This window comes from Oncorhynchus tshawytscha, unplaced genomic scaffold (assembly GCF_018296145.1).
Source record: "Oncorhynchus tshawytscha isolate Ot180627B unplaced genomic scaffold, Otsh_v2.0 Un_contig_1407_pilon_pilon, whole genome shotgun sequence".
NCBI lineage: Eukaryota > Metazoa > Chordata > Actinopteri > Salmoniformes > Salmonidae > Oncorhynchus > Oncorhynchus tshawytscha.
The window spans coordinates 1-25,174 of record NW_024608565.1 but is presented as its reverse complement, the minus strand read 5'-3'; the positions used below and the strand labels follow the sequence as shown (position 1 = coordinate 25,174).

The window sequence follows — 25,174 nt, the reverse complement described above, 5'->3', positions numbered from 1 at the left end:
ATAACCCCTCATAGAGAACACTGAGGTGAGCTGATGTCAGGGTCATAACCCCTTATAGAGAACACTGAGGTGAGCTGATGTCAGGGTCATAACCCCTTATAGAGAACACTTAGGTGAGCTGATGTCAGGGTCATAACCCCTTATAGAGAACACTGAGGTGATGTCAGGGTTATAACCATTATAGAGAACACTGAGGTGAGCTGATGTCAGGGTCATAACCCCTTCTTGAGAACACTGAGGTGAGCTGATGTCAGGGTCATAACCCCTTCTTGAGAACACTGAGGTGAGCTGATGTCAGGGTCATAACCCCTTATAGAGAACACTGAGGTGAGCTGATGTCAGGGTCATAACCCCTTATAGAGAACACTTAGGTGAGCTGATGTCAGGGTCATAACCCCTTATAGAGAACACTGAGGTGATGTCAGGGTTATAACCATTATAGAGAACACTGAGGTGAGCTGATGTCAGGGTCATAACCCCTAATAGAGAACACTGAGGTGAGCTGATGTCAGGGTCATAACCTCTTATAGAGAATACTGAGGTGAGCTGATGTCAGGGGGGGGGGTTCTTCTTCCCCCGACGTATGCGGCGAACCCTCTTACGTGCTGGGGGTGTTGGCCTCGATGTTGTCCCCTGTGTTTTTCTAGTTTAAATGTTTTTAGTCACTGGGTCAAAGTTCTAAGGTCAACATGTAAAATAAGAGATCACGTTAGTTAAAATTTGATTTACTATTTGGTTTAATCAGCCCAGAAGATACTGACATGTTGATGAGCAAAAACAAATGAGTTGAAGAGACACAGGCAATTGGTTACAAAAACATAATATTAAGTCGATGTTCAACTGATCTATAAGACACTTACAACTATAAATCACAAACATTGACAAAGTACGAGCACACACAGAGATGGCCAGAGATGGAAAAGGATCGTGGTCACATTAAAATAGGAATACAATCTTAGACAAATACATCTAGCCTACTATGAATCACTTTTATCCAAATGTTGTTTACAGTTCAGTCATTTAGCAGATCTTATCCAGAGGGAGTTGTGTGTGACTGACTGAGAAGTGTCTGCTAATCGTAGGAGTCAGGCTTCAGTATCCCTCTATACTTCCTGTTTCTTCAAGATCAGAAGCACCATGATACAAACAACAATAAAAACAGTGACAAAGGCAATGATCTTCCATTGATGTTGTTGAACGAACCGGTCTGTGGCCTCCTTCAGTTTCACTCCAACAGCGATTCCAATGACCAACGTCAAGACTCCAACAGTAACCACCATCGGCCCACAATCTGGTTTATCAGGAGCTGTGACACACATACACACCGAGGATTAATCATTAACAATCTGCAGTATTCAGCAGTATTCAGCAGATCTGTCATTTAATGATACTTGAAAGAATAAAAACAAAACAAGTGGTTATCTTTTACTTTGGCTTCAGGCATCCAGTTTTTACACTACAATAGTAGAGTATCACTACTGTCCTCTATGATAGGGAAGCTGTTACACTACAATAGTAGAGTATCACTACTGAACTGTCCTCTATGATAGGGAAGCTGTTACACTACAATAGTAGAGTATCACTATTGAACTGTCCTCTATGATAGGGAAGCTGTTACACTACAATAGTAGAGTATCACTACTGAACTGGTCTCTATGATAGGGAAGCTGTTATACTACAATAGTAGAGTATCACTACTGTCCTCTATGATAGGGAAGCTGTTACACTACAATAGTAGAGTATCACTACTGAACTGGTCTCTATTGTAGGGAAGCAGTTACACTACAATAGTAGAGTATCACTACTGAACTGTCCTCTATGATAGGGTAGCTGTTACACTACAATAGTAGAGTATCACTACTGAACTGGTCTCGATTGTAGGGAAGCTGTTACACTACAATAGTAGAGTATCACTACTGAACTGTCCTCTATGATAGGGAAGCTGTTACACTACAATAGTAGAGCATCACTACTGAACTGTCCTCTATGATAGGGAAGCTGTTACACTACAATAGTAGAGTATCACTACTGAACTGTCCTCTATGATAGGGAAGCTGTTACACTACAATAGTAGAGTATCACTACTGAACTGTCCTCTATGATAGGGAAGCTGTTACACTACAATAGTAGAGTATCACTACTGAACTGGTCTCTATGATAGGGAAGCTGTTACACTACAATAGTAGAGTATCACTACTGTCCTCTATGATAGGGAAGCTGTTACACTACAATAGTAGAGTATCACTACTGAACTGGACTCTATGATAGGGAAGCTGTTACACTACAATAGTACAGTATCACTACTGAACTGTCCTCTATGATAGGGAAGCTGTTACACTACAATAGTAGAGTATCACTACTGAACTGGTCTCTATTATAGGGAAGCTGTTATACTACAATAGTAGAGTATCACTACTGAACTGTCATCTATGATAGGGAAGCTGTTACACTACAATAGTAGAGCATCACTACTGTCCTCTATGATAGGGAAGCTGTTACACTACAATAGTAGAGTATCACTACTGAACTGTCCTCTCCTATAGGAGAGGGAAGTTTGGGTTTTAATCACGGTAAAGCACTCACCTGAAGTCATAATTTTGAGGTACTTTTCCTCTGTTGTTTATCCTGAACTCAATTCAACTCAATGAAGAGGGTGTCTACAATAAAGCATAGAAATTAGACAATGAAGTGATGTTGTTTACCAGTTAAACAATGAACATAGAACAGAATAAACATAGAAAATAGAACAGAATAAACATAGATCATAGAGAAGAATAAACATAGAAAATAGAACAGAATAAACATAGATCACAGATCTCCAAGATGGCGTAGCAGTAAGTCGTCCTGTCTCGTGTCCCTTGTATATATCGTATATTTTTCGTTTTTTACATATTTTTCTTCGCATATCTCTTCAAAAACATTTTGCTAAACCTAAGCTTCCAAATACTCTCCTGCAACCCGCCTCACCCAATGTAGCTATTTTTCCTAAAGTATTTATATTTACTTCGGGAACCGGAACCCCTCAACTGAAGCTAGCCAGCTAACCACCAGCTATGCTAGCGGTCTTCAGCTAACCGGTCATCAGCTAAGCTAACCTTTAGCTCGGAAAGCTCTCGCCAGCTCGAACAACGCGACTCTAACCAGAGCATAACGGACCTATTTATTTTTCATCCCCGGATTCATCCCCGGATTCCCACCGCAAACGGAACATTTTTCAGCTGGATCTTCACAACTAGCTATCTAGCTAAACCGCAACCCCGGATGATTACTCCTGGCTAGCGCTTCCACCCACTTAGCGTGAAGCTAGCCCGGCCAGCGCACCTGTACAACCACCATAGCATACTCCTGGGCTACAATACCCGGGCCCACGGCCGGTCTATCGATGTCACCGCATGAAGAGGAATAAACAGACTCACCCCATCGCGACGTCCCCCAAAGGCCAACTCTCTAGCCCTCGCTATCTCCCTGCTTGCTAAACTCGGCCTGCTAACTGCTAGCTTGTCTAGCCCCGGTCCGCTAACTGCTACCTTGTTTAGCCCGGGCCTACGAACTGTTAGCTTGTTAGCACAGGCCTGCTAACCGTCTGAATCGCCGCGTCCCAAACACGCACCGGACCCATACTCACTTTCTATCTCTTTTTGATTTTTAATCTGTTTATACCTTTCCGGAAACCTGCCTCACCCAATGTGACACGGAATCGCTATTATTTTTAATTTTTAGAACACACTCAAGAACCTCCAGAAGCCAACCAGCTAACTAGCTACAAGCTATTTAGTCATTGTTAACTTTTTTTTTCAACCTGGATAACACTCGCCAGTCCAGCTCCCCTGCCCCATCCACCGCTGCCCCCTGGACACTGATCTCTTGGCTACATAGCTGATGCACGCTGGACTGTCCATTAATGACGGTACTCCATTCTGCTTGTTTATGTTTATCTGTCGGCCCCGTTGCCTAGTCAACGCCATTTTACTTGCTGTTGTTGTGCTAGCTGATTAGCTGTTGTCTCACCTACTGTTTTAGCTAGCTTTCCCAATTCAACACCTGTGATTACTGTATGCCTCGCTGTATGTCTCTCTCAAATGTCAATATGCCTTGTATACTGTTGCTCAGGTTAGTTATCATTGTTTTAGTTCACAATGGAGCCCCTAGTTCTACTCTTCATACCCCTGATACCTCCTTTGTCCCACCTCCCACACATGCGGTGACCTCACCCATTACAACCAGCATGTCCAGAGATACAACCTCTCTCATCATCACCCAGTGCCTGGGCTTACCTCCGCTGTACCCGCACCCCACCATACCCCTGTCTGCGCATTATGCCCTGAATATATTCTACCATGCCCAGAAACCTGCTCCTCTTATTCTCTGTCCCCAACGCTCTAGGCGACCAGTTTTGATAGCCTTTAGCCGCACCCTCATACTATTCCTTCTCTGTTCCGCGGGTGATGTGGAGGTAAACCCAGGCCCTGCATGTCCCCAGGCACCCTCATTTGTTGACTTCTGTGATCGTAAAAGCCTTGGTTTCATGCATGTCAACATCAGAAGCCTCCTCCCTAAGTTTGTTTTACTCACTGCTCTAGCACACTCTGCTAACCCTGATGTCCTTGCTGTGTCTGAATCCTGGCTCAGGAAGGCCACCAAAAATTCAGAGATTTCCATACCCAACTATAACATCTTCCGTCAAGATAGATCTGCCAAAGGGGGAGGAGTTGCAGTCTACTGCAGAGATAGCCTGCAAAGTAATGTCATACTTTCCAGGTCCATACCCAAACAGTTCGAACTACTAATTTTGAAAATTACTCTCTCCAGAAATAAGTCTCTCACTGTTGCCGCCTGCTACCGACCCCCCTCAGCTCCCAGCTGTGCCCTGGACACCATTTGTGAATTGATCGCCCCCCATCTAGCCTCAGAGTTTGTTCTGTTAGGTGACCTAAACTGGGATATGCTTAACACCCCGCCAGTCCTACAATCTAAGCTAGATGCCCTCAATCTCACACAAATCATCAAGGAACCCACCAGGTACAACCCTAACTCTGTAAACAAGGGCACCCTCATAGACGTCATCCTGACCAACTGGCCCTCCAAATACACCTCCGCTGTCTTCAACCAGGATCTCAGAGATCACTGCCTCATTGCCTGTATCCGCTACGGAGCCGCAGTCAAACGACCACCCCTCATCACGGTCAAACGCTCCCTAAAACACTTCTGTGAGCAGGCCTTTCTAATCGACCTGGCCCGGGTATCCTGGAAGGACATTGACCTCATCCCGTCAGTTGAGGATGCCTGGTCATTCTTTAAAAGTAACTTCCTCACCATTTTAGATAAGCATGCAGAACTAAGAACAGATACAGTCCTTGGTTCACCCCAGACCTGACTGCCCTCGACCAGCACAAAAACATCCTGTGGCGGACTGCAATAGCATCGAATAGTCCCCGTGATATGCAACTGTTCAGGGAAGTCCGGAACCAATACACGCAGTCAGTCAGGAAAGCTAAGGCCAGCTTCTTCAGGCAGAAGTTTGCATCCTGTAGCTCCAACTCCAAAAAGTTCTGGGACACTGTGAAGTCCATGGAGAACAAGAGCACCTCCTCCCAGCTGCCCACTGCACTGAGGCTAGGTAACACGGTCACCACCGATAAATCCATGATTATCGAAAACTTCAATAAGCATTTCTCAATGGCTGGCCATGCCTTCCGCTTGGCTACTCCAACCTCGGCCAACATCTCCTCCCCACCGGCAGCTCCTCGCCCAAGCCTCTCCAAGCCTCTCCTCTCCTTTACCCAAATCCAGATAGCAGATGTTCTGAAAGAGCTGCAAAACCTGGACCCGTACAAATCAGCTGGGCTTGACAATCTGGACCCCCTATTTCTGAAACTATCCGCCGCCATTGTCGCAACCCCTATTACCAGCCTGTTCAACCTCTCTTTCATATCGTCTGAGATCCCCAAGGATTGGAAAGCTGCCGCAGTCATCCCCCTCTTCAAAGGGGGAGACACCCTGGACCCAAACTGTTACAGACCTATATCCATCCTGCCCTGCCTATCTAAGGTCTTCGAAAGCCAAGTCAACAAACAGGTCACTGACCATCTCGAATCCCACCGTACCTTCTCCGCTGTGCAATCTGGCTTCCGAGCCGGTCACGGGTGCACCTCAGCCACACTCAAGGTACTAAACGATATCATAACTGCCATCGATAAAAGACAGTACTGTGCAGCCGTCTTCATCGACCTTGCCAAGGCCTTCGACTCTGTCAATCACCATATTCTCATCGGCAGACTCAGTAGCCTCGGTTTTTCGGATGACTGCCTTGCCTGGTTCACCAATTACTTTGCAGACAGAGTTCAGTGTGTCAAATCGGAGGGCATGCTGTCCGGTCCTCTGGCAGTCTCTATGGGGGTGCCACAGGGTTCAATTCTCGGGCCGACTCTTTTCTCTGTGTATATCAATGATGTTGCTCTTGCTGCGGGCGATTCCCTGATCCACCTCTACGCAGACGACACCATTCTATATACTTTCGGCCCGTCATTGGACACTGTGCTATCTAACCTCCAAACAAGCTTCAATGCCATACAACACTCCTTCCGTGGCCTCCAACTGCTCTTAAATGCTAGTAAAACCAAATGCATGCTTTTCAACCGATCGCTGCCTGCACCCGCATGCCCGACTAGCATCACCACCCTGGATGGTTCCGACCTTGAATATGTGGACATCTATAAGTACCTAGGTGTCTGGCTAGACTGCAAACTCTCCTTCCAGACTCATATCAAACATCTCCAATCAAAAATCAAATCAAGAGTCGGCTTTCTATTCCGCAACAAAGCCTCCTTCACTCACGCCGCCAAGCTTACCCTAGTAAAACTGACTATCCTACCAATCCTCGACTTCGGCGATGTCATCTACAAAATGGCTTCCAACACTCTACTCAGCAAACTGGATGCAGTATATCACAGTGCCATCCGTTTTGTCACGAGAGCACCTTATACCACCCACCACTGCGACTTGTATGCTCTAGTCGGCTGGCCCTCACTACATATTCGTCGCCAGACCCACTGGCTCCAGGTCATCTACAAGTCCATGCTAGGTAAAGCTCCGCCTAAAGCTCAGTTCACTGGTCACGATGGCAACACCCATCCGTAGCACGCGCTCCAGCAGGTGTATCTCACTGATCATCCCTAAAGCCAACACCTCATTTGGCCGCCTTTCGTTCCAGTACTCTGCTGCCTGTGACTGGAACGAATTGCAAAAATCGCTGAAGTTGGAGACTTTTATCTCCCTCACCAACTTCAAAACATCAGCTATCTGAGCAGCTAACCGATCGCTGCAGCTGTACATAGTCTATTGGTAAATAGCCCACCCATTTTCACCTACCTCATCCCCATACTGTTTTTATTTATTTACTTTTCTGCTCTTTTGCACACCAGTATCTCTACCTGTACATGACCATCTGATCATTTATCACTCCAGTGTTAATCTGCAAAATTGTAACTATTCATCTACCTCCTCATGCCTTTTGCACACATTGTATATAGACTCCCCCTTTGTTTTCTACTGTGTTATTGACTTGTTAATTGTTTATTCCATGTGTAACCCTGTGTTGTCTGCTCACACTGCTATGCTTTATCTTGGCCAGGTCGCAGTTGTAAATGAGAACTTGTTCTCAACTAGTCTACCTGGTTAAATAAAGGTGAAATAAAATAAAATAAAAACAGAGAAGAATAAACATAGAAAATAGAACAGAATAAACATAGAAAATAGAACAGAATAAACATAGAAAATAGAGAAGAATAAACATAGAAAATAGAGAAGAATAAACATAGAAAATAGAACAGAATAAACATAGAAAATAGAACAGAATAAACATAGAAAATAGAACAGAATAAACATAGAAAATAGAATAAACATAAAACATAGAACAGAATAAACATAGAAAATAGAATAGAATAAACATAGATCATAGAACAGAATAAACATAGATCATAGAGAAGAATAAACATAGAACATAATAAACACAGAACAGAATTAACATAGAACAGAATAAACATAGAACATGCAACATAATAAACATAGAACACAATAACATGTAAAACAGAACAGACTGTTTCACAATAAACAACGAGTCTATTGATTCACCCTTGCTTCAAGCTAAGTAACATAATAAAAAATCCCCATTTAAAATCCATCAGTTTAAATGAAAGATACTGTATGTGTTGTTTTGCATGGACTGCTTCTCCATCTCAACACTGCAGAACATACCACATCCAGGCACTTTCCGCGGGCATTGGAGTTGTAGACAAATTCCTGGAAATGTGTGCCGCGTTTTCCTTTCTGTTTTCCGCTGCTTCTCAATCTACCAAATCCGCGGATATCGGACTTCTGCATCTGCGGTGGAGGAAGGTGGCCGAGATACAGCGATGTTCGTCAGACCATGAGGCATCGCGAAAACCGGTCTTCTCACGAACACGGCTGTAGCGTCCGAACGGTTTGGCCTACAGAAAGATGTTCTTCGCTTTGCTCTACGACCCCCACAAGTGTTATGAGACTCGTCTGAAGTCAGTACCGCCGATGTGCCAACTTCTGTCTGTAGCGTCTGAATGGTTTGGACTACAAACCCCCCACAAGTGTTATGAGACTCGTCTGAAGTCAGTACCGCCGATGTGCCAACTTCTGTCTGTAGCGTCTGAATGGTTTGGACTACAAACGAATATGACTCCACTATGGAAAGGGGAGATTCTCACAAGCACGATGGTATGTGACGGGACTCATCTGAAGTAACTGGTACCATTTTTAAAAAATGAATGGAAGTATGTAGCAGTACTTGGGACGTTAACGTGTATCCTATCATACACATTGTTCAGGTATCCCTGATTCAAATAGATTTTTCAGAAAACTAAACCATTCAACACCTACCTGTTACTTTGTCCTGTCTGTCTCTGCTGCCTCAGTTGATGATGTTGTGATGGTGAGGATTTAAGTTTCATTTTCCCTGACCTGAAACCAAGATGAGAGGCACCACCCCCATTCATAGTTTACTACTGCTTAGTGAAAGATACAAACCATTGCTTTTCTCATGTACTCACTATTTCCTCTTGTATTTGTTAGAGAGACCTGTAGTCACATGGTCTATTAATATCATTCTGTTAGAGATCTGTAGTCACATGGTCTATTAATATCATTCTGTTAGAGAGACCTGTAGTCACATGGTCTATTAATATCATTCTGTTAGAGAGATCTGTAGTCACATGGTCTATTAATATCATTCTGTTAGAGAGATCTGTAGTCACATGGTATATTAATATCATTCTGTTAGAGATCTGTAGTCACATGGTATATTAATATCATTCTGTTAGAGAGACCTGTAGTCACATGGTCTATTAATATCATTCTGTTAGAGAGATCTGTAGTCACATGGTCTATTAATATCATTCTGTTAGAGAGATCTGTAGTCACATGGTCTATTAATATCATTCTGTTAGAGAGACCTGTAGTCACATGGTCTATTAATATCATTCTGTTAGAGAGATCTGTAGTCACATGGTCTATTAATATCATTCTGTTAGAGAGATCTGTAGTCACATGGTCTATTAATATCATTCTGTTAGAGAGATCTGTAGTCACATGGTCTATTAATATCATTCTGTTAGAGAGATCTGTAGTCACATGGTCTATTAATATCATTCTGTTAGAGAGATCTGTAGTCACATGGTCTATTAATATCATTCTGTTAGAGAGATCTGTAGTCACATGGTCTATTAATATCATTCTGTTAGAGATCTGTAGTCACATGGTCTATTAATATCATTCTGTTAGATCTGTAGTCACATGGTCTATTAATATCATTCTGTTAGAGAGATCTGTAGTCACATGGTCTATTAATATCATTCTGTTAGAGAGATCTGTAGTCACATGGTCTATTAATATCTTTCTGTTAGATCTGTAGTCACATGGTCTATTAATATCATTCTGTTAGAGAGATCTGTAGTCACATGGTCTATTAATATCATTCTGTTAGAGAGATCTGTAGTCACATGGTCTATTAATATCATTCTGTTAGAGAGATCTGTAGTCACATGGTCTATTAATATCATTCTGTTAGAGAGATCTGTAGTCACATGGTCTATTAATATCATTCTGTTAGATCTGTAGTCACATGGTCTATTTATATCATTCTGTTAGAGAGATCTGTAGTCACATGGTCTATTAATATCATTCTGTTAGAGAGATCTGTAGTCACATGGTCTATTAATATCATTCTGTTAGAGATCTGTAGTCACATGGTCTATTTATATCATTCTGTTAGAGATCTGTAGTCACATGGTCTATTAATATCATTCTGTTAGAGATCTGTAGTCACATGGTCTATTAATATCATTCTGTTAGAGATCTGTAGTCACATGGTCTATTAATATCATTCTGTTAGAGAGATCTGTAGTCACATGGTCTATTAATATCATTCTGTTAGAGAGATCTGTAGTCACATGGTCTATTAATATCATTCTGTTAGATCTGTAGTCACATGGTATATTAATATCATTCTGTTAGAAATCTGTAGTCACATGGTCTATTAATATCATTCTGGAGCATTAGAGGGGCGTGTCCTTACAGGTGTTTACCTGGTGTTAATATCATTCTGTTAGAACTGGTCACAAGGTAATTTGAGATAATCTGTACAAAGTTTAGATTCATTTGTTAGGTAAGAGACCTGTAGAAGGGAGGGAGGTGACCTCACATTTCTACTATGGCACCAGTCTAGGATGTGTGTAGACTACATGTGTTGGTTCACCTGATAGAGTCTGTAGAGGTGTGTAGTCACATGTCTATGGTTCATTCTGTTAGAGTCTAGGATGGTGTGTAGACTGTTAGATGTGTTGGTTCTACCTGATAGAGTTAGGATCTGTGTCAGGTCTACATGTGTTGGTTCACCTGATAGAGTCTGTTAGGAGGTGTGTAGACTACATGGTCTGTTTCACATGGTCTATTTCTGATAGAGAGATGTGTGTAGTCTACATGTGTCTATTCACCTGTTAGAGGATGTGTAGTCATCTACATGTGTTGGCATGATAGAGGGGCGTGTCCTTACAGGTGTTTACCTGGTGTTGTCTCGACAACTGGCACAAGGTAATTTGAGATAATACAAAGTTTAGATTCTTTGAGGTAAGAGACCCAGAAGGGAGGGAGGGTGACCTCACATACTTACTATGGCACCAGTCTAGGATGTGTGTAGACTACATGTGTTGGTTCACCTGATAGAGTCTAGGAGGTGTGTAGTCTACATGTGATGGTTCACCTGATAGAGTCTAGGATGTGTGTAGACTACATGTGTTGGTTCACCTGATAGAGTCTAGGAGGTGTGTAGACTACATGTGTTGGTTCACCTGATAGAGGATGTGTGTAGACTACATGTGATGGTTCACCTGATAGAGTGTTGGTTCACCTGATGAGGATGTGTAGACTACATGTGATGGTTCACCTGATAGAGTCTAGATGTGTGTAGTCTACATGTGTTGGTTCACCTGATAGAGGATGTGTGTAGTCTACATGTGTTGGTTCACCTGATAGAGTCTAGGATGTGTGTAGTCTACATGTGTTGGTTCTCCTGATAGAGAGGATGTGTGTAGTCTACATGTGATGGTTCTCCTGATAGAGGATGTGTGTAGACTACATGTGTTGGTTCTCCTGATGTGTTGGTTCATGTGTGTGTCTACATGTGTTGGTTCACCTGATAGAGGATGTGTGTAGACTACATGTGTTGGTTCACCTGATAGAGGATGTGTGTAGACTACATGTGATGGTTCACCTGATAGAGGATGTGTGTAGACTACATGTGTTGGTTCACCTGATAGAGGATGTGTGTAGACTACATGTGTTGGTTCACCTGATAGAGGATGTGTGTAGTCTACATGTGTTGGTTCACCTGATAGAGGATGTGTGTAGTCTACATGTGATGGTTCACCTGATAGAGTCTAGGATGTGTGTAGTCTACATGTGTTGGTTCACCTGATAGAGGATGTGTGTAGTCTACATGTGATGGTTCACCTGATAGAGTCTAGGATGTGTGTAGTCTACATGTGTTGGTTCACCTGATAGAGTCTAGGATGTGTGTAGTCTACATGTGTTGGTTCACCTGATAGAGGATGTGTGTAGACTACATGTGTTGGTTCACCTGATAGAGGATGTGTAGTACTACATGTGTTGGTTCACCTGATAGAGTCTAGGATGTGTGTAGTCTACATGTGTTGGTTCACCTGATAGAGTCTAGGATGTGTGTAGTCTACATGTGTTGGTTCACCTGATAGAGTCTAGGATGTGTGTAGTCTACATGTGTTGGTTCACCTGATAGAGGATGTGTGTGTGATGGTTCACCTGATAGAGGATGTGTGTAGACTACATGTGTTGGTTCACCTGATAGAGAAAAGGACTGGAGCACACAGCAATACGAATATTAGGTGAGTGTTTAGTGTTTAGACTTGCTGCATGGCTTTACACACACACACACACACACACACACACACAGGGTGGAGTGATAACACACACCACTGAGCTGAGATGGACACAGTCTCCACCCCGGCAAAGCTAAAACACCACAGTTGTTGATTTCCTCATTCAGCTAATGGAGTGTTTTCCAGTCTCCTTTTCCCGGCTGAGCTGAGATGGAGTGTGATAACATTTTCCCGGCTGAGCTGAGATGGACGTGTTGTGAGAGTCTCCTTTTCCCCGGCTGAGCTGAGATGGACGTGTTGTGAGAGTCTCCTTTTCCCCGGCTGAGCTGAGATGGACGTGCGTCTGAGTAAGTTCTGAACTTTCCTTGACTTCCTTATTTCCTAATATTAAAGAATACTAAAGATTGAGAAGTCACTAAATATCCTGTTGTAGTGCCTTGCTCAGGCCAAACTCCACCGTGGAGAATGTTACATAACAGAACAAAACTCCAATAACTACATTTCCTTCCTCACCAGCCAGTCCCACTGGGGGAGAACCCAGAGGAGTATCAGCAAAGGATCATGGGAGCTAGAGTCCAGAGACAAGTGCTGACTTCCTACAAAGAGGATCTGGTCAGAGCTGCACAGAGTACTCCTGTGTTTCAGAGACCTACAGTGGGTGAGTGACTCATCATAAAGCCACATACTACATTCCATATTGGCCCCTATATATCTGAAAGTAGCCTAGTGGTTAGAGCGTTGGACTAGTAACTCTATATATCTGAAGGTAGCCTAGTGGTTAGAGCATTGGACTAGTAACTCCATATATCTGAAGGTAGCCTAGTGGTTAGAGCGTTGGACTAGTAACTCTATATATCTGAAGGTAGCCTAGTGGTTAGAGCGTTGGACTAGTAACTCTATATATCTGAAGGTAGCCTAGTGGTTAGAGCGTTGGACTAGTAACTCTATATATCTGAAGGTAGCCTAGTGGTTAGAGCGTTGGACTAGTAACTCTATATATCTGAAGGTAGCCTAGTGGTTAGAGCATTGGACTAGTAACTCTATATATCTGAAGGTAGCCTAGTGGTTAGAGCGTTGGACTAGTAACTCTATATATCTGAAGGTAGCCTAGTGGTTAGAGCGTTGGACTAGTAACTCTATATATCTGAAGGTAGCCTAGTGGTTAGAGCGTTGGACTAGTAACTCTATATATCTGAAGGTAGCCTAGTGGTTAGAGCGTTGGACTAGTAACTCTATATATCTGAAGGTAGCCTAGTGGTTAGAGCGTTGGACTAGTAACTCTATATATCTGAAGGTAGCCTAGTGGTTAGAGCGTTGGACTAGTAACTCTATACATCTGAAGGTAGCCTAGTGGTTAGAGCGTTGGACTAGTAACTCTATATATCTGAAGGTAGCCTAGTGGTTAGAGCGTTGGACTAGTAACTGGAAGGTTGCAAGTTCAAACCCCTGAGCTGACAAGGTACAAATATATATATATCTGATGTGATTTAGTTCTGTAATGGTTTGGTTAGTATTTAGTCAGGATAATCTGATCCTAGGACAGCCATTAGGACCTGTATTACAGTTGTACTGTAGTTCCACCTTACTCTGTAATGGTTTGGTTAGTATTTAGTCAGGTAATCTGATCCTAGGACAGCCATTAGGACCTGTATTACAGTTGTACTGTAGTTCCACCTTACTCTTTGAAAACATACAGTATGTGAACATTTCCACACCTTGATTGCCTCTATCCATTTCTGCCAGGCCCCTTCATAGGTCAAAAACACTCAACTGAACTATTCTGATGCATATAGATGGAAGGACTTTGGTGATGGATCATGTATCTTGATGCAATTATCAAACTTTAATTATGAATCATTTGGAAGTGAATAAAAGCCCAATAAAGAGATAAGAAACAGAGAATATATTGATTATTTTTAAAGAGAGATGAAACCCTCATATTTATCACCAGTGCTAACCTACGGTACTTCTGTGAAGTCAGTCCTGATATGGGTCTGAACCTGTTACTCATGAAGGGATTAAAATAGAGATTCTTCCAGAAATATCGTTCCCTGATTTCATCTGACCAAGTATTCCGATATTGTGTGACAGTAGTTATGGCCAGGCCAATGATAAGCCTCTATCCTACCCTGTAAAACCATAAAAAATAACAACAACATGACCAGTGTTTAAGTTGTAAATGGGGAGGTGCCAGAACAAACAAATGACCTGAGAGGCTCTGAGGTTCCGGAACAGATTCATATATATTTTTCTTTATAATAAAGCATTGCATGCACATCATAGCATTTGCGTAGTGACATAGAGCATTAGAGTAGAGACATAGAGCATTAGAGTAGAGACATAGAGCATTAGAGTAGAGACATAGAGCATTAGAGTAGAGACATAGAGCATTAGAGTAGAGGCATAGAGCAGTGACATAGAGCATTAGAGTAGTGACATAGAGCATTATAGTAGTGACATAGCATTAGAGTAGAGACATAGAGCATTAGAGTAGAGACATAGAGCATTAGAGTAGAGACATAGAGCATTAGAGTAGTGACATAGAGCATTAGAGTAGAGACATAGAGCATTAGAGTAGAGACATAGAGCATTAGAGTAGAGACATAGAGCATTAGAGTAGAGACATAGAGCATTAGAGTAGAGACATAGAGCATTAGAGTAGTGACATAGAGCATTAGAGTAGTGACATAGAGCATTAGAGTAGAGACATAGAGCATTAGAGTAGAGACATAGAGCATTAGAGTAGAGGCATAGAGCATTAGAGTAGAGGCATAGAGCATTAGAGTTTAGACATAGAGCATTAGAGTAGAGCAGAGACATAGAGCATTAGAGTAGAGACATAGAGCATTAGAGTAGAGGCATAGAGTATTAGAGTAGAGCAGAGACAGAGCATTAGAGTAGAGACATAGAGCATTAGAGTAGAGGCATAGAGTATTATAGTAGAGCAGAGACATAGAGCATTAGAGTAGAGACATAGAGCATTAGAGTAGAGGCATAGAGCATTAGAGTAGAGCAGAGACAGAGCATTAGAGTAGAGCAGAGACATAGAGCATTAGAGTAGAGACATAGAGCATTAGAGTAGAGACATAGAGCATTAGAGTAGAGACATAGAGCATTAGAGTAGAGACATAGAGCATTATAGTAGAGACTGACAGATTTGCTGTGCGTTCCTGGGTTAGGTCTATATGCCTTATGATTGGGCTACGCAAACACAATCTACAGCTAGTCTATTGCTTAAAGAAGCTATTGTTCATCTGTGGCTAAATAATATACCTACTCCTGGTGTTGTATTCAGTATAATTGAATTTCTTTCTGAACAGACAGCAGTAATTTTATAACTTCGGCAAATGCATTTCAATTAATCAGGGGTGCTGCTCCTCCAGCACCTTCCCGCGGTATGATTCTATAAGTGTATAAATGATGAAGTGAAACCGTTAAGAGATGAGAGTTGCGTGTCAATTAGAGCAGAGAGAGGGAGCGAGATCATAGATCGAGTGAATCTCATTCTAGTTCTGAAATACAGGCGCGCTTCTCTCTCGCACCGCAGACCATAAAACCGGACCGGACCAACACGAATGAATTCTAAGAATATCAGGCGCGGACTGAAAATCTGTTTTACAATTACGTTTTTTTTTTAGGGAGGCAGCAGAATTAGGTATTGAGGGCATAACTCAAATGAACTCTGGTTGCTTTCATTATAATTTTTACATTACAAACAGTGATTTTCTTTCTCAGGTAGATGTACCGGATCCGGCTCAAATTAAGCACTGTGCATATCTAGATCAACCAAATATACACGATCAAAGAATAATTTATGTACACAAAAATAGTGAGCCCCAACTGGGGCACGAACCTAGGGACTGTCCACCCAACACCAAAAGGCTAATATCAGGTCACTACAAATGTTGTTATTGTTGTTGCCTTTATGTGTAACAGAATCAGTAAATCCTGCAAGAATTATATTTCACCAGAAATGACGTGGTAGCAAATGGCATAAGAGTGGAAATCCCCTCTACTCCAAGACACAGAGCAGCCAGACTCTTTTTCAATAAACTATCAGTAATTCATGCTTCGCTAAACTGAACCAATACGCCTACATCTATTTGCACACGATTGACCAAGTTTCAAAAAATCACACCAAATGCAGGTACGTGGTTGTTTCATAATGATCGCTAATAACATTTTCTATTGAATAACATTTCCATTATTTCGTCGAAGAAACTGTCAGATCCTGAAATGTAACTTCCGTATTTTTATTTTGTACGCTAAAAATGTCTAAAAGTTTGCATTGACAAAGACATGACAACGCGATCATACTAAGATAAATATTAAAACGTGTAAGTGTTTCCGGGTGAATTTACTTTTATTTGCCGGTTTTCAAAGTATTTGACAAAGACCATACAGTATGAAGCTATTCAAATTAATGACGTCATCTATTCTAACGCGTACTGCGCATGTGCGGACCGTCAAATCAAAGGCAGGACAACAATATAAAGTTTTTTCGAAAATGAAAACGTGTCAGTTTTTACTTTCAGAGGTTGGAGTAATACCATGTTCAACTATTTAAGACATTGGCTCCAATCTAGCTTGTGCCTTTAGATTTCGAGAAAGTTAACAACTTCGGAAGAATCTTTCACTTGTCTAATTGACTTCTGAAACCCCGGGCTGGTCTGTTTGGTGTGTATCGCAATCTTTCCTGGAAGTCTCGTCTTTTGCACCTCTGGGTTTCGAAACTCTGTATTTGACTGCCAAGAAGAAGCGCGAAGCCGAAAAGTTACATCCGTTTATTTAGAACTACAAACATGAACTACAACTCCCACCAGCTGTATAATGTCTCTCTTTCCACAGTTTGCCGGTCTAAAACAACTTTCTTTTTGCATTTTCTAAATGTACATTCATTCAGAACCCCCCCACCCAATATGATATATATATATTGGTCAACTCTAGCCACTTTAATAATGGAAAAATGTATGTAATAAATGTATCACTAGCCACTTTAAACAATTCCACTAATGTTTACATACCCTACATTACTCATCTCATATGTATATACTGTACTCTATACCCTCTACTGCATCTTGCCTATGTCGTTCTGTACCATCACTCATTCATATATCTTTATGTACATATACATACTTTACACTTGTGTGTATAAGGTAGTTGTTGTGAAATTGTTAGATTACTTGTTAGATATTACTGCATTGTCGGAACTAGAAGCATTTAGCTACACTCGCATTAACATCTGCTAACCATGTGTATGTGACAAATACATTTTGATTTGATTTGATATTAAATGACTGCGTTTTAAATGAATTAAGGTCATGTTCCATTGGTCAGACATTACTGACACCTGCCAGATCTTACAATGGCTGGATAGCTATTTTATATATCAGCCAACCACATCATATGTTATAGCAGTCTGGTGCCCAATGGCACAGCTGATGATATGCCACTCACCCATTGGTTGATGAATGCAACCGCTGAGCAGGGGAACATGACCTTTAGGACATGATACTGAAGTAAAGCGAAAGGTTAATTTCACAGGTTATTGACATGCGAATCCCAACACAGAGTTTAATTGTTTAGTGCAATATATATATATAAACTAATTTGGCCAATTAACTGAGTTGCGATAGTCTGTTATGTACTTTTTTGTGTCAACACCATATCTTGACTGTAAATGTCTTCATGCTATTTTGATAAGTGAGTTGAGGTATTTAACATCAATGTTTTGTAATATATTTTAATGAAAGATGGCGCTGCCGTTACCCAGCAGCCCGCCACTGGACCTGATCGGTAATGACAGCCTGCAGGACTGGGAAGTGATTGGTGGAGGGGGATTTGGACAGATCCACAAGGCCAGGCATATAAAGTGGAGGTTCGATGTGGCCATCAAGTTGCTGCATTATGATGATGGGTAAATATGACCATCCCACAGCCGTGCATAAGACAATATGTTCATTCTGTTTGCTCCGGTCACAATCTCTAAATGAGGGCCCTGGCCAATATGAAAGAAAACTATCTGAACTACATTATGATGATGGGTAAATATGACCATCCCACAGCCGTGCATAAGACAATATGTTCATTCTGTTTGCATAAATATGTTCATTCTGTTTGCTCCGGTCAATCTCTAAATGAGGGCCCTGGACAATATGAAAGAAAACTATCTGAACTACATTATGATGATGGGTAAATATGACCATCCCACAGCCGTGCATAAGACAATATGTTCATTCTGTTTGCTCCGGTCACAATCTCTAAATGAGGGCCCTGGCCAATATGAAAGAAAACTATCTGAACTACATTATGATGATGGGTAAATATGACCATCCCACAGCCGTGCATAAGACAATATGTTCATTCTGTTTGCTCCGGTCACAATCTCTAAATGAGGGCCCTGGACAATATGAAAGAAAACTATCTGAACTACATTATGATGATGGGTAAATATGACCATCCCACAGCCGTGCATAAGACAATATGTTCATTCTGTTTGCTCCGGTCACAATCTCTAAATGAGGGCCCTGGCCAATATGAAAGAAAACTATCTGAACTACATTACATTTAAACAATAATATATATATTATAAATAATATATATACTACCGTTCAAATGTTTGGGGTCACTTAGAGATGTCCTTGTTTTTGAAAGAATAGCACATTTTTTTGTCCATTAAAATAACATCAAATTGATCAGAAATACAGTGTAGACATTGTTAATGTTGTAAATGACTGTTGTAGCTGGAAACAGCTGATTTTTTTATGGAATATCTACAGAGGCGTACAAAGGCCCATTATCAGCAACCATCACTCCTGTGTTCCAATGGCACGTTGTGTTAGCTAATCCAAGTTTATCATTTTATCATTTTAAAAGGCTAATTGATAATTAGAAAACCCTTTTGCAATTATGTTAGCACAGCTGAAAACTGTTGTTCTGATTAAAGAAGCAATAAACCTGGCCTTCTTTAGACTAGTTGAGTATCTGGAGCATCAGCATTTGTGGGTTCGATTAGGCATTTACAACATTAACAATGTCTGCACTGTATTTCTGATCAATTTGATGTTATTTTAACTGACAAAAAATATGCTTTTCTTTCAAAAACAAGGACATTTCTAAGTGACCCCAAACTGTTGAACGGTAGTTTATACGTTTTGATGATGTCAACCATTTTGATTAAAGGTGCAATCTGTCATTTATTTCTGGTTTAAAGTGCTGCCCCTACAGTCTTTGTTAAAAAATGTTGTTGTTGTTGTTGTTGCTCTTAGGTCAAATGTATTTATGTCAAGGTACCACTGGGAGAAGTAAAGGTTTCGTTAAGGTTCTAGTCCATGTGTCAAACTCATTCCACAGAGGGCCCGAGTGTCTGCAGGTTTTCACTCCTCCCTTGTACTTGATTTATGAATTAAGGTCACTAATTAGTAAAGCACTCCCCACACCTGGTGGTCTAGGTCTTAATTGAAAGGACAAAAAACCTGCAGACACTAGGCCCTCCATGGAATGAGTTTGACACCCCTGCTCTAGTTCATGAGCCAGGGGGTCGGACCGGCTCACTTGGGGTGACGATGTCTCTGAGATTTTTGTTGAAGGTCTAATTCCCTCAAGTTTGAAAATGTGTGACAGCAGTTTAGCAATGGGAGCTTTTCTCTGTGTTATCACTCTTTTATTCTTCCATCCCATCCATTATTCCCATTGGGATTTTACCCTATGACAAACCATGCCAGCATACAAGAAGTTACTGATCACGTATTCCCTCTTCGTTGGAAAGCTAACATTCACAGCTATCCGTCAGACACATTTTCAGAATGTTCAGGTCAAAAGAAATGTTACCTTTGACCTCTAGGGTACACATCAGAATGACCTGTATAAATTGCTTTAACAAGAAAACCCTCATCATACAAGTAGTTCTAAAAGATCATGAAATTACCTTTCAACTTATATGTAATATAACCTACTTTGAAAATACCAGCTACAACTATTAAAACATTGGGAAAATTGTACCATTGACATTCCACGAAGAGAGGAAGCTATGTTTTTGTATTGTAACTTTGGTGGTAGAGGCACCGCATTTCACACAGACAGCTAGAACAGGGTTTTAAAACATCAGTAGATGCAGGGCTGAAGTGTCAGTCTAGAATATGTGGAAGGGGTGAACCTACACTCTTAAAAATAAGGTTACGGTTAGGGTACAGTATTTTTCCCTGGGGTACAGAAAGATATCAGGGACTCTGTTTTACGTAGTCATGGCTCTCCGGATATACCGTCCCTGTCCATTCAGCCAGCGGGGTTCTCCGTCCATCACACAGACAGGAAGAAAGAACCCTCTGGGGAAAAAGAATAGGAGGTGTTTGTTTCATGATTAAGTCACCGTAGTAACGTACAAGAAGTCAAGTCCTTTTGTTCTCTCGATCTGAAATACCTCACCATCAAACGGCGCCTGTGTTATCCTCCCATCCCCCACACACACACACCCCACTGCGACGGAATCCAATAAGACCTCATTGAGTTGTTTGGCGGCCATATATCTGTCGGGTTATTGTGTCCATCCTGTGATGGCCCTGTATCTACAAGTCTTTTTTAAAACCATGTTCTAGCTGTGTGTGTGACATGTGGTGCCTCTATCAACAAAGTTACAATCCACAAACATAGCTTCCCTTCTTCGTGGAATTCTATGGCTAAACATCCAACAGTCTAATGTCAATGGCACAATATGGCTGATTTTTAAACAATAGTTGTAGCTGGTCCTTTCAAAGTGGGTTATGTTATATATCATTAGAAAGGTCATTTCATGACCTTTCAGTGCCACTCGTCAAACAAAGTTAAAATATATGTTTCTTTTTTAAAGCAATTTATACAGGTAATTCTAATATTTAACCTAAAGTTATGTTGACCTGAACCTTTCCCAAAAATGAGTCTGATGGATAGCTGTGACTCTAAAGGGTGTGCAGTATGTGATAAATAACTTGTTGGCTTGGCTCATGGACTATAATCCCTGTCTTTACCCCCCCCCCCACACACACACCTCATTCCAGCTCTAGCACGTCCCTGCTTAAGGAGGTAAAGAATATGCAGAAGGGAGGGAGCCCCCATGTGGTGAGGATTCTGGGGGTGTACCAGGGGTGCCCTCCCTCTCCAGGTAGAGGCCTCTCCACCCAGCTGGGTATTGTGATGGAGTTAATGAACATAGGCTCCCTGGCCACCCTCCAGGCCAGCCTCTCTGGCCCCCCACCCTGGCCCCTGGCCTTCCGCCTGGCCCACCAGATCGCTCTGGGAATTAACTTCCTTCACAACCTTCCTCAGCCACTTCTGCATCGCGACCTGAAGCCCAATAACGTGCTGCTGGATGACAACCTTAATGCAAAGGCAAGTCCCAAGATCCTGAGTCTCTACTAGTGGTGAGATACGTCTGAACTATATGCAGTCATCACTACCCACGGGCAGTACACATGTTTACTGAACATGACTATTTCTGTTTAGTCTATGTTAAGCCCATCTCTCTCTCTTTCTCTCTCTCTCACACGCTCACTCTCTTTCTCTCTCTCTATCTGTCTCGCTGTCTCTCTCTCTTTCTCTCTCTCTCTTTCTCTCTCTCTCTCTCTCTCTCTCTCTCTCTCACACGCTCACTCTCTTTCTCTCTCTCTATCTGTCTCGCTGTCTCTCTCTCTTTCTCTCTCTCTCTTTCTCTCTCTCTCTCTCTCTCACACACCCACTCTCTTTCTCTCTGTCTCGCTGTCTCTCTCTCTCTAGCTTACAGATTTTGGCCTTGCTGAAGTCTCCCATAGTGTTTTGGAAATGTCCAGTGAAGAGCCCGGGAAGGAAGGAGGTACTCTAAGCTACATGCCCCCTGAGGCTTTTGAATCATCGTATGAACCAACTCGAGCCACTGATATCTACAGGTACAACACAGAGAGACAGCACTCACTGACATCTACAGGTACAACACAGAGAGACAGCAGTCACTGACATCTACAGGTACAACACAGAGAGACAGCACTCACTGACATCTACAGGTACAACACAGAGAGACAGCACTCACTGACATCTACAGGTACAACACAGAGAGACAGCACTCACTGACATCTACAGGTACAACACAGAGAGACAGCACTCACTGACATCTACAGGTACAACACAGAGAGACAGCACTCACTGACATCTACAGGTACAACACAGAGAGACAGCAGTCACTGACATCTACAGGTACAACACAGAGAGACAGCACTCACTGACATCTACAGGTACAACACAGAGAGACAGCACTCACTGACATCTACAGGTACAACACAGAGAGACAGCACTCACTGACATCTACAGGTACAACACAGAGAGACAGCACTCACTGACATCTACAACACAGAGGACAGCACTCACTAACTCAGGTACAATTTCCTCTGTCTCAGTTACACAGAGCACTCACTGACATCTACAGGTACAACACAGAAGACAGCACCCTGATTATGCAGATAACCACTCACTGACATCTACAACAGTGTCACTGACATCTACAGGTACACACAGAGAGAACACTCACACATCTACAGGTACAACACAGAGAGACATCACTGACATAACAGGTACAACACAGAGAGACAGCACTCACTGACATCTACAGGTACAACACAGAGAGACACACTCACTGACATCTAGGTACACACAGAGAGACAGCACTCACTGACATCTACAGGTACACACACACTCACATACAACACAGAACAGCACTACATCTACAGGTAACAGAGAGACACACACTGACATCTAAACACAGAGAGACACTCACTCACTGACATCTACAGGTAACACACACACTCACTGACATCTAAGGTACACAGAGAGACAGCACTCACTGACACACATCACACACATCACTACATCACACAGACAGAGACAGCACTCTACAGGTACAACACAGAGAGACACACTCACTGACATTACACACACAGAGAGACAGCACTCACAGGTAAACACACAGCACTCAGAATGCACATTCGATAACTCTCTCTATTTCCTCTGTCTCAGTTACGGCATACTGCTGTGGTCCATCTTCACTGGAAAAGTGCCCTATTATGCAGATAACCCTCATAACACACACAACACATTAACACACACACTGTAACACACACATTAACACACACACATTAACACACACATTAACACACACACATTAACACACACATTAACACACACACACACACACATTAACACACACACACACAACACACACACATTAACACACACACATTAACACACACATTAACACACACACATTAACACACACACACATTAACACACACAGTAACACACACATTAACACACACACATTAACACACACATTAACACACACACAGTAACACACACATTAACACACACACACACACATTAACACACACACACACACACATTAACACACACATTAACACACACACACATTAACACACACACATTAACACACACACATTAACACACACATTAACACACACACATTAACACACACACATTAACACACACACACACACACATTAACACACACACACACACATTAACACACACACAGTAACACACACATTAACACACACATTAACACACACACATTAACACACACACACAAATTAACACACACACACATTAACACACACACACACATTAACACACACAGTAACACACACATTAACACACACACATTAACACACACACATTAACATTAACACACACATTAACACACACATTAACACACACACATTAACACACACATTAACACACACATTAACACACACACATTAACACACACACATTAACACACACACATTAACACACACACATTAACACACACACATTAACACACACACATTAACACACACACATTAACACACACATTAACACACACACACATTAACACACACATTAACACACACACACACATTAACACACACACAGTAACACACACACAGTAACACACACATTAACACACACATTAACACACACACATTAACACACACATTAACACACACACATTAACACACACATTAACACACACACATTAACACACACACATTAACACACACACAGTAACACACACATTAACACACACACATTAACACACACGTCTTCCTCTCCGTCTCTCCTCCATCTCACCCGTCACTACTCACTATTATTTACACTTTCTTGTTCTCTTACTTCACTCTCCTGTAGATCTCCAGTCCAGTATGGTGAGGTTCCGGGTCCCCTTGGGCGACAGGCCTCCTCTGGAGGCAGTGGACAGGGACCAGGCTGGTGGGCTGGGGGAGATGGTGGACCTCATGGTGAATTGCTGGGACCAACAGCCTTCTAATAGACCCCATTTCCTGGGTGAGACTACAGGAAGGTTGTTTATACTTTGCCCTGTCACTTGATGAGTAACAGGTGTCATTAATCATGATAATTAACCTTTTTTTTTATACCTTGATATGTTGTTCGGTTGTTCGTATTGGAACCCAGGACCAAATACTGATTGGACATTTATGTCAGCAGTCTGTCACAAGAGACTATTTGGTTGTTAACTCGTTCTGCCTATTATTCAGATTGCCTCACTGTGACAGAGAGAACATATGAGAGGCACAAGCAATCAATAAACGACGTTGTCCATCAAGTGCTCCTCAAACTGGTACTGTACAAGACACTCTGATTCAAAGCCTCTCGATCTATATGTGTAACATTCACTTATAGCAACGTAGCTGAACAACTCCTCATTTTAGCTCCACCTT

The 25,174-nt window shown here is 41.9% G+C and overlaps 1 protein-coding gene and 1 long non-coding RNA gene across 5 annotated transcripts; one reads left to right on the top strand and one right to left on the bottom strand.

The window, feature by feature from the left end:
• Window positions 1-713: 713 nt before the first annotated feature.
• Window positions 714-12,707, bottom strand: LOC112237704. 3 transcript variants are annotated; one of them, XR_006081688.1, is made up of 4 exons: window positions 12,689-12,707; window positions 8,908-8,988; window positions 2,584-2,657; window positions 714-1,306 (listed from the first exon to the last, which is right to left on the bottom strand). It is a non-coding gene; the product is annotated as an uncharacterized LOC112237704 (long non-coding RNA). The 3 variants fall into 3 exon arrangements; XR_006081689.1 differs by lacking the exon at window positions 12,689-12,707 and adding an exon at window positions 9,078-9,096; XR_002951467.2 differs by lacking the exon at window positions 12,689-12,707 and having other exon boundaries at window positions 8,908-9,058.
• LOC121843622 (receptor-interacting serine/threonine-protein kinase 3-like) lies at window positions 12,664-25,162 on the top strand. 2 transcript variants are annotated; one of them, XM_042313366.1, is made up of 8 exons: window positions 12,664-12,784; window positions 12,954-13,095; window positions 18,191-18,354; window positions 21,470-21,800; window positions 22,185-22,333; window positions 23,454-23,515; window positions 24,624-24,779; window positions 24,992-25,162. In XM_042313366.1, the coding sequence occupies exons 3-8, from the start codon at window positions 18,191-18,193 to the stop codon at window positions 25,093-25,095; spliced, it is 966 nt and encodes a 321-aa protein (XP_042169300.1). In that variant the 5' UTR covers window positions 12,664-12,784; window positions 12,954-13,095; the 3' UTR covers window positions 25,096-25,162. The 2 variants fall into 2 exon arrangements, with proteins under 2 accessions (XP_042169300.1, XP_042169299.1); XM_042313365.1 differs by lacking the exons at window positions 12,664-12,784; window positions 12,954-13,095 and adding an exon at window positions 16,425-16,584.
• Window positions 25,163-25,174: the final 12 nt, after the last annotated feature.

What these genes read in the sequence shown, in the direction of transcription:
- LOC121843622 (XM_042313365.1), top strand. An exon ending in CGAGCCACTGATATCTACAG is followed by an intron (nt 22,334 to 23,453) that starts GTACAACACAGA and finishes CCTCTGTCTCAG; the next exon opens with TTACGGCATACTGCTGTGGT. An exon ending in CTATTATGCAGATAACCCTC is followed by an intron (nt 23,516 to 24,623) that starts ATAACACACACA and finishes ACTCTCCTGTAG; the next exon opens with ATCTCCAGTCCAGTATGGTG.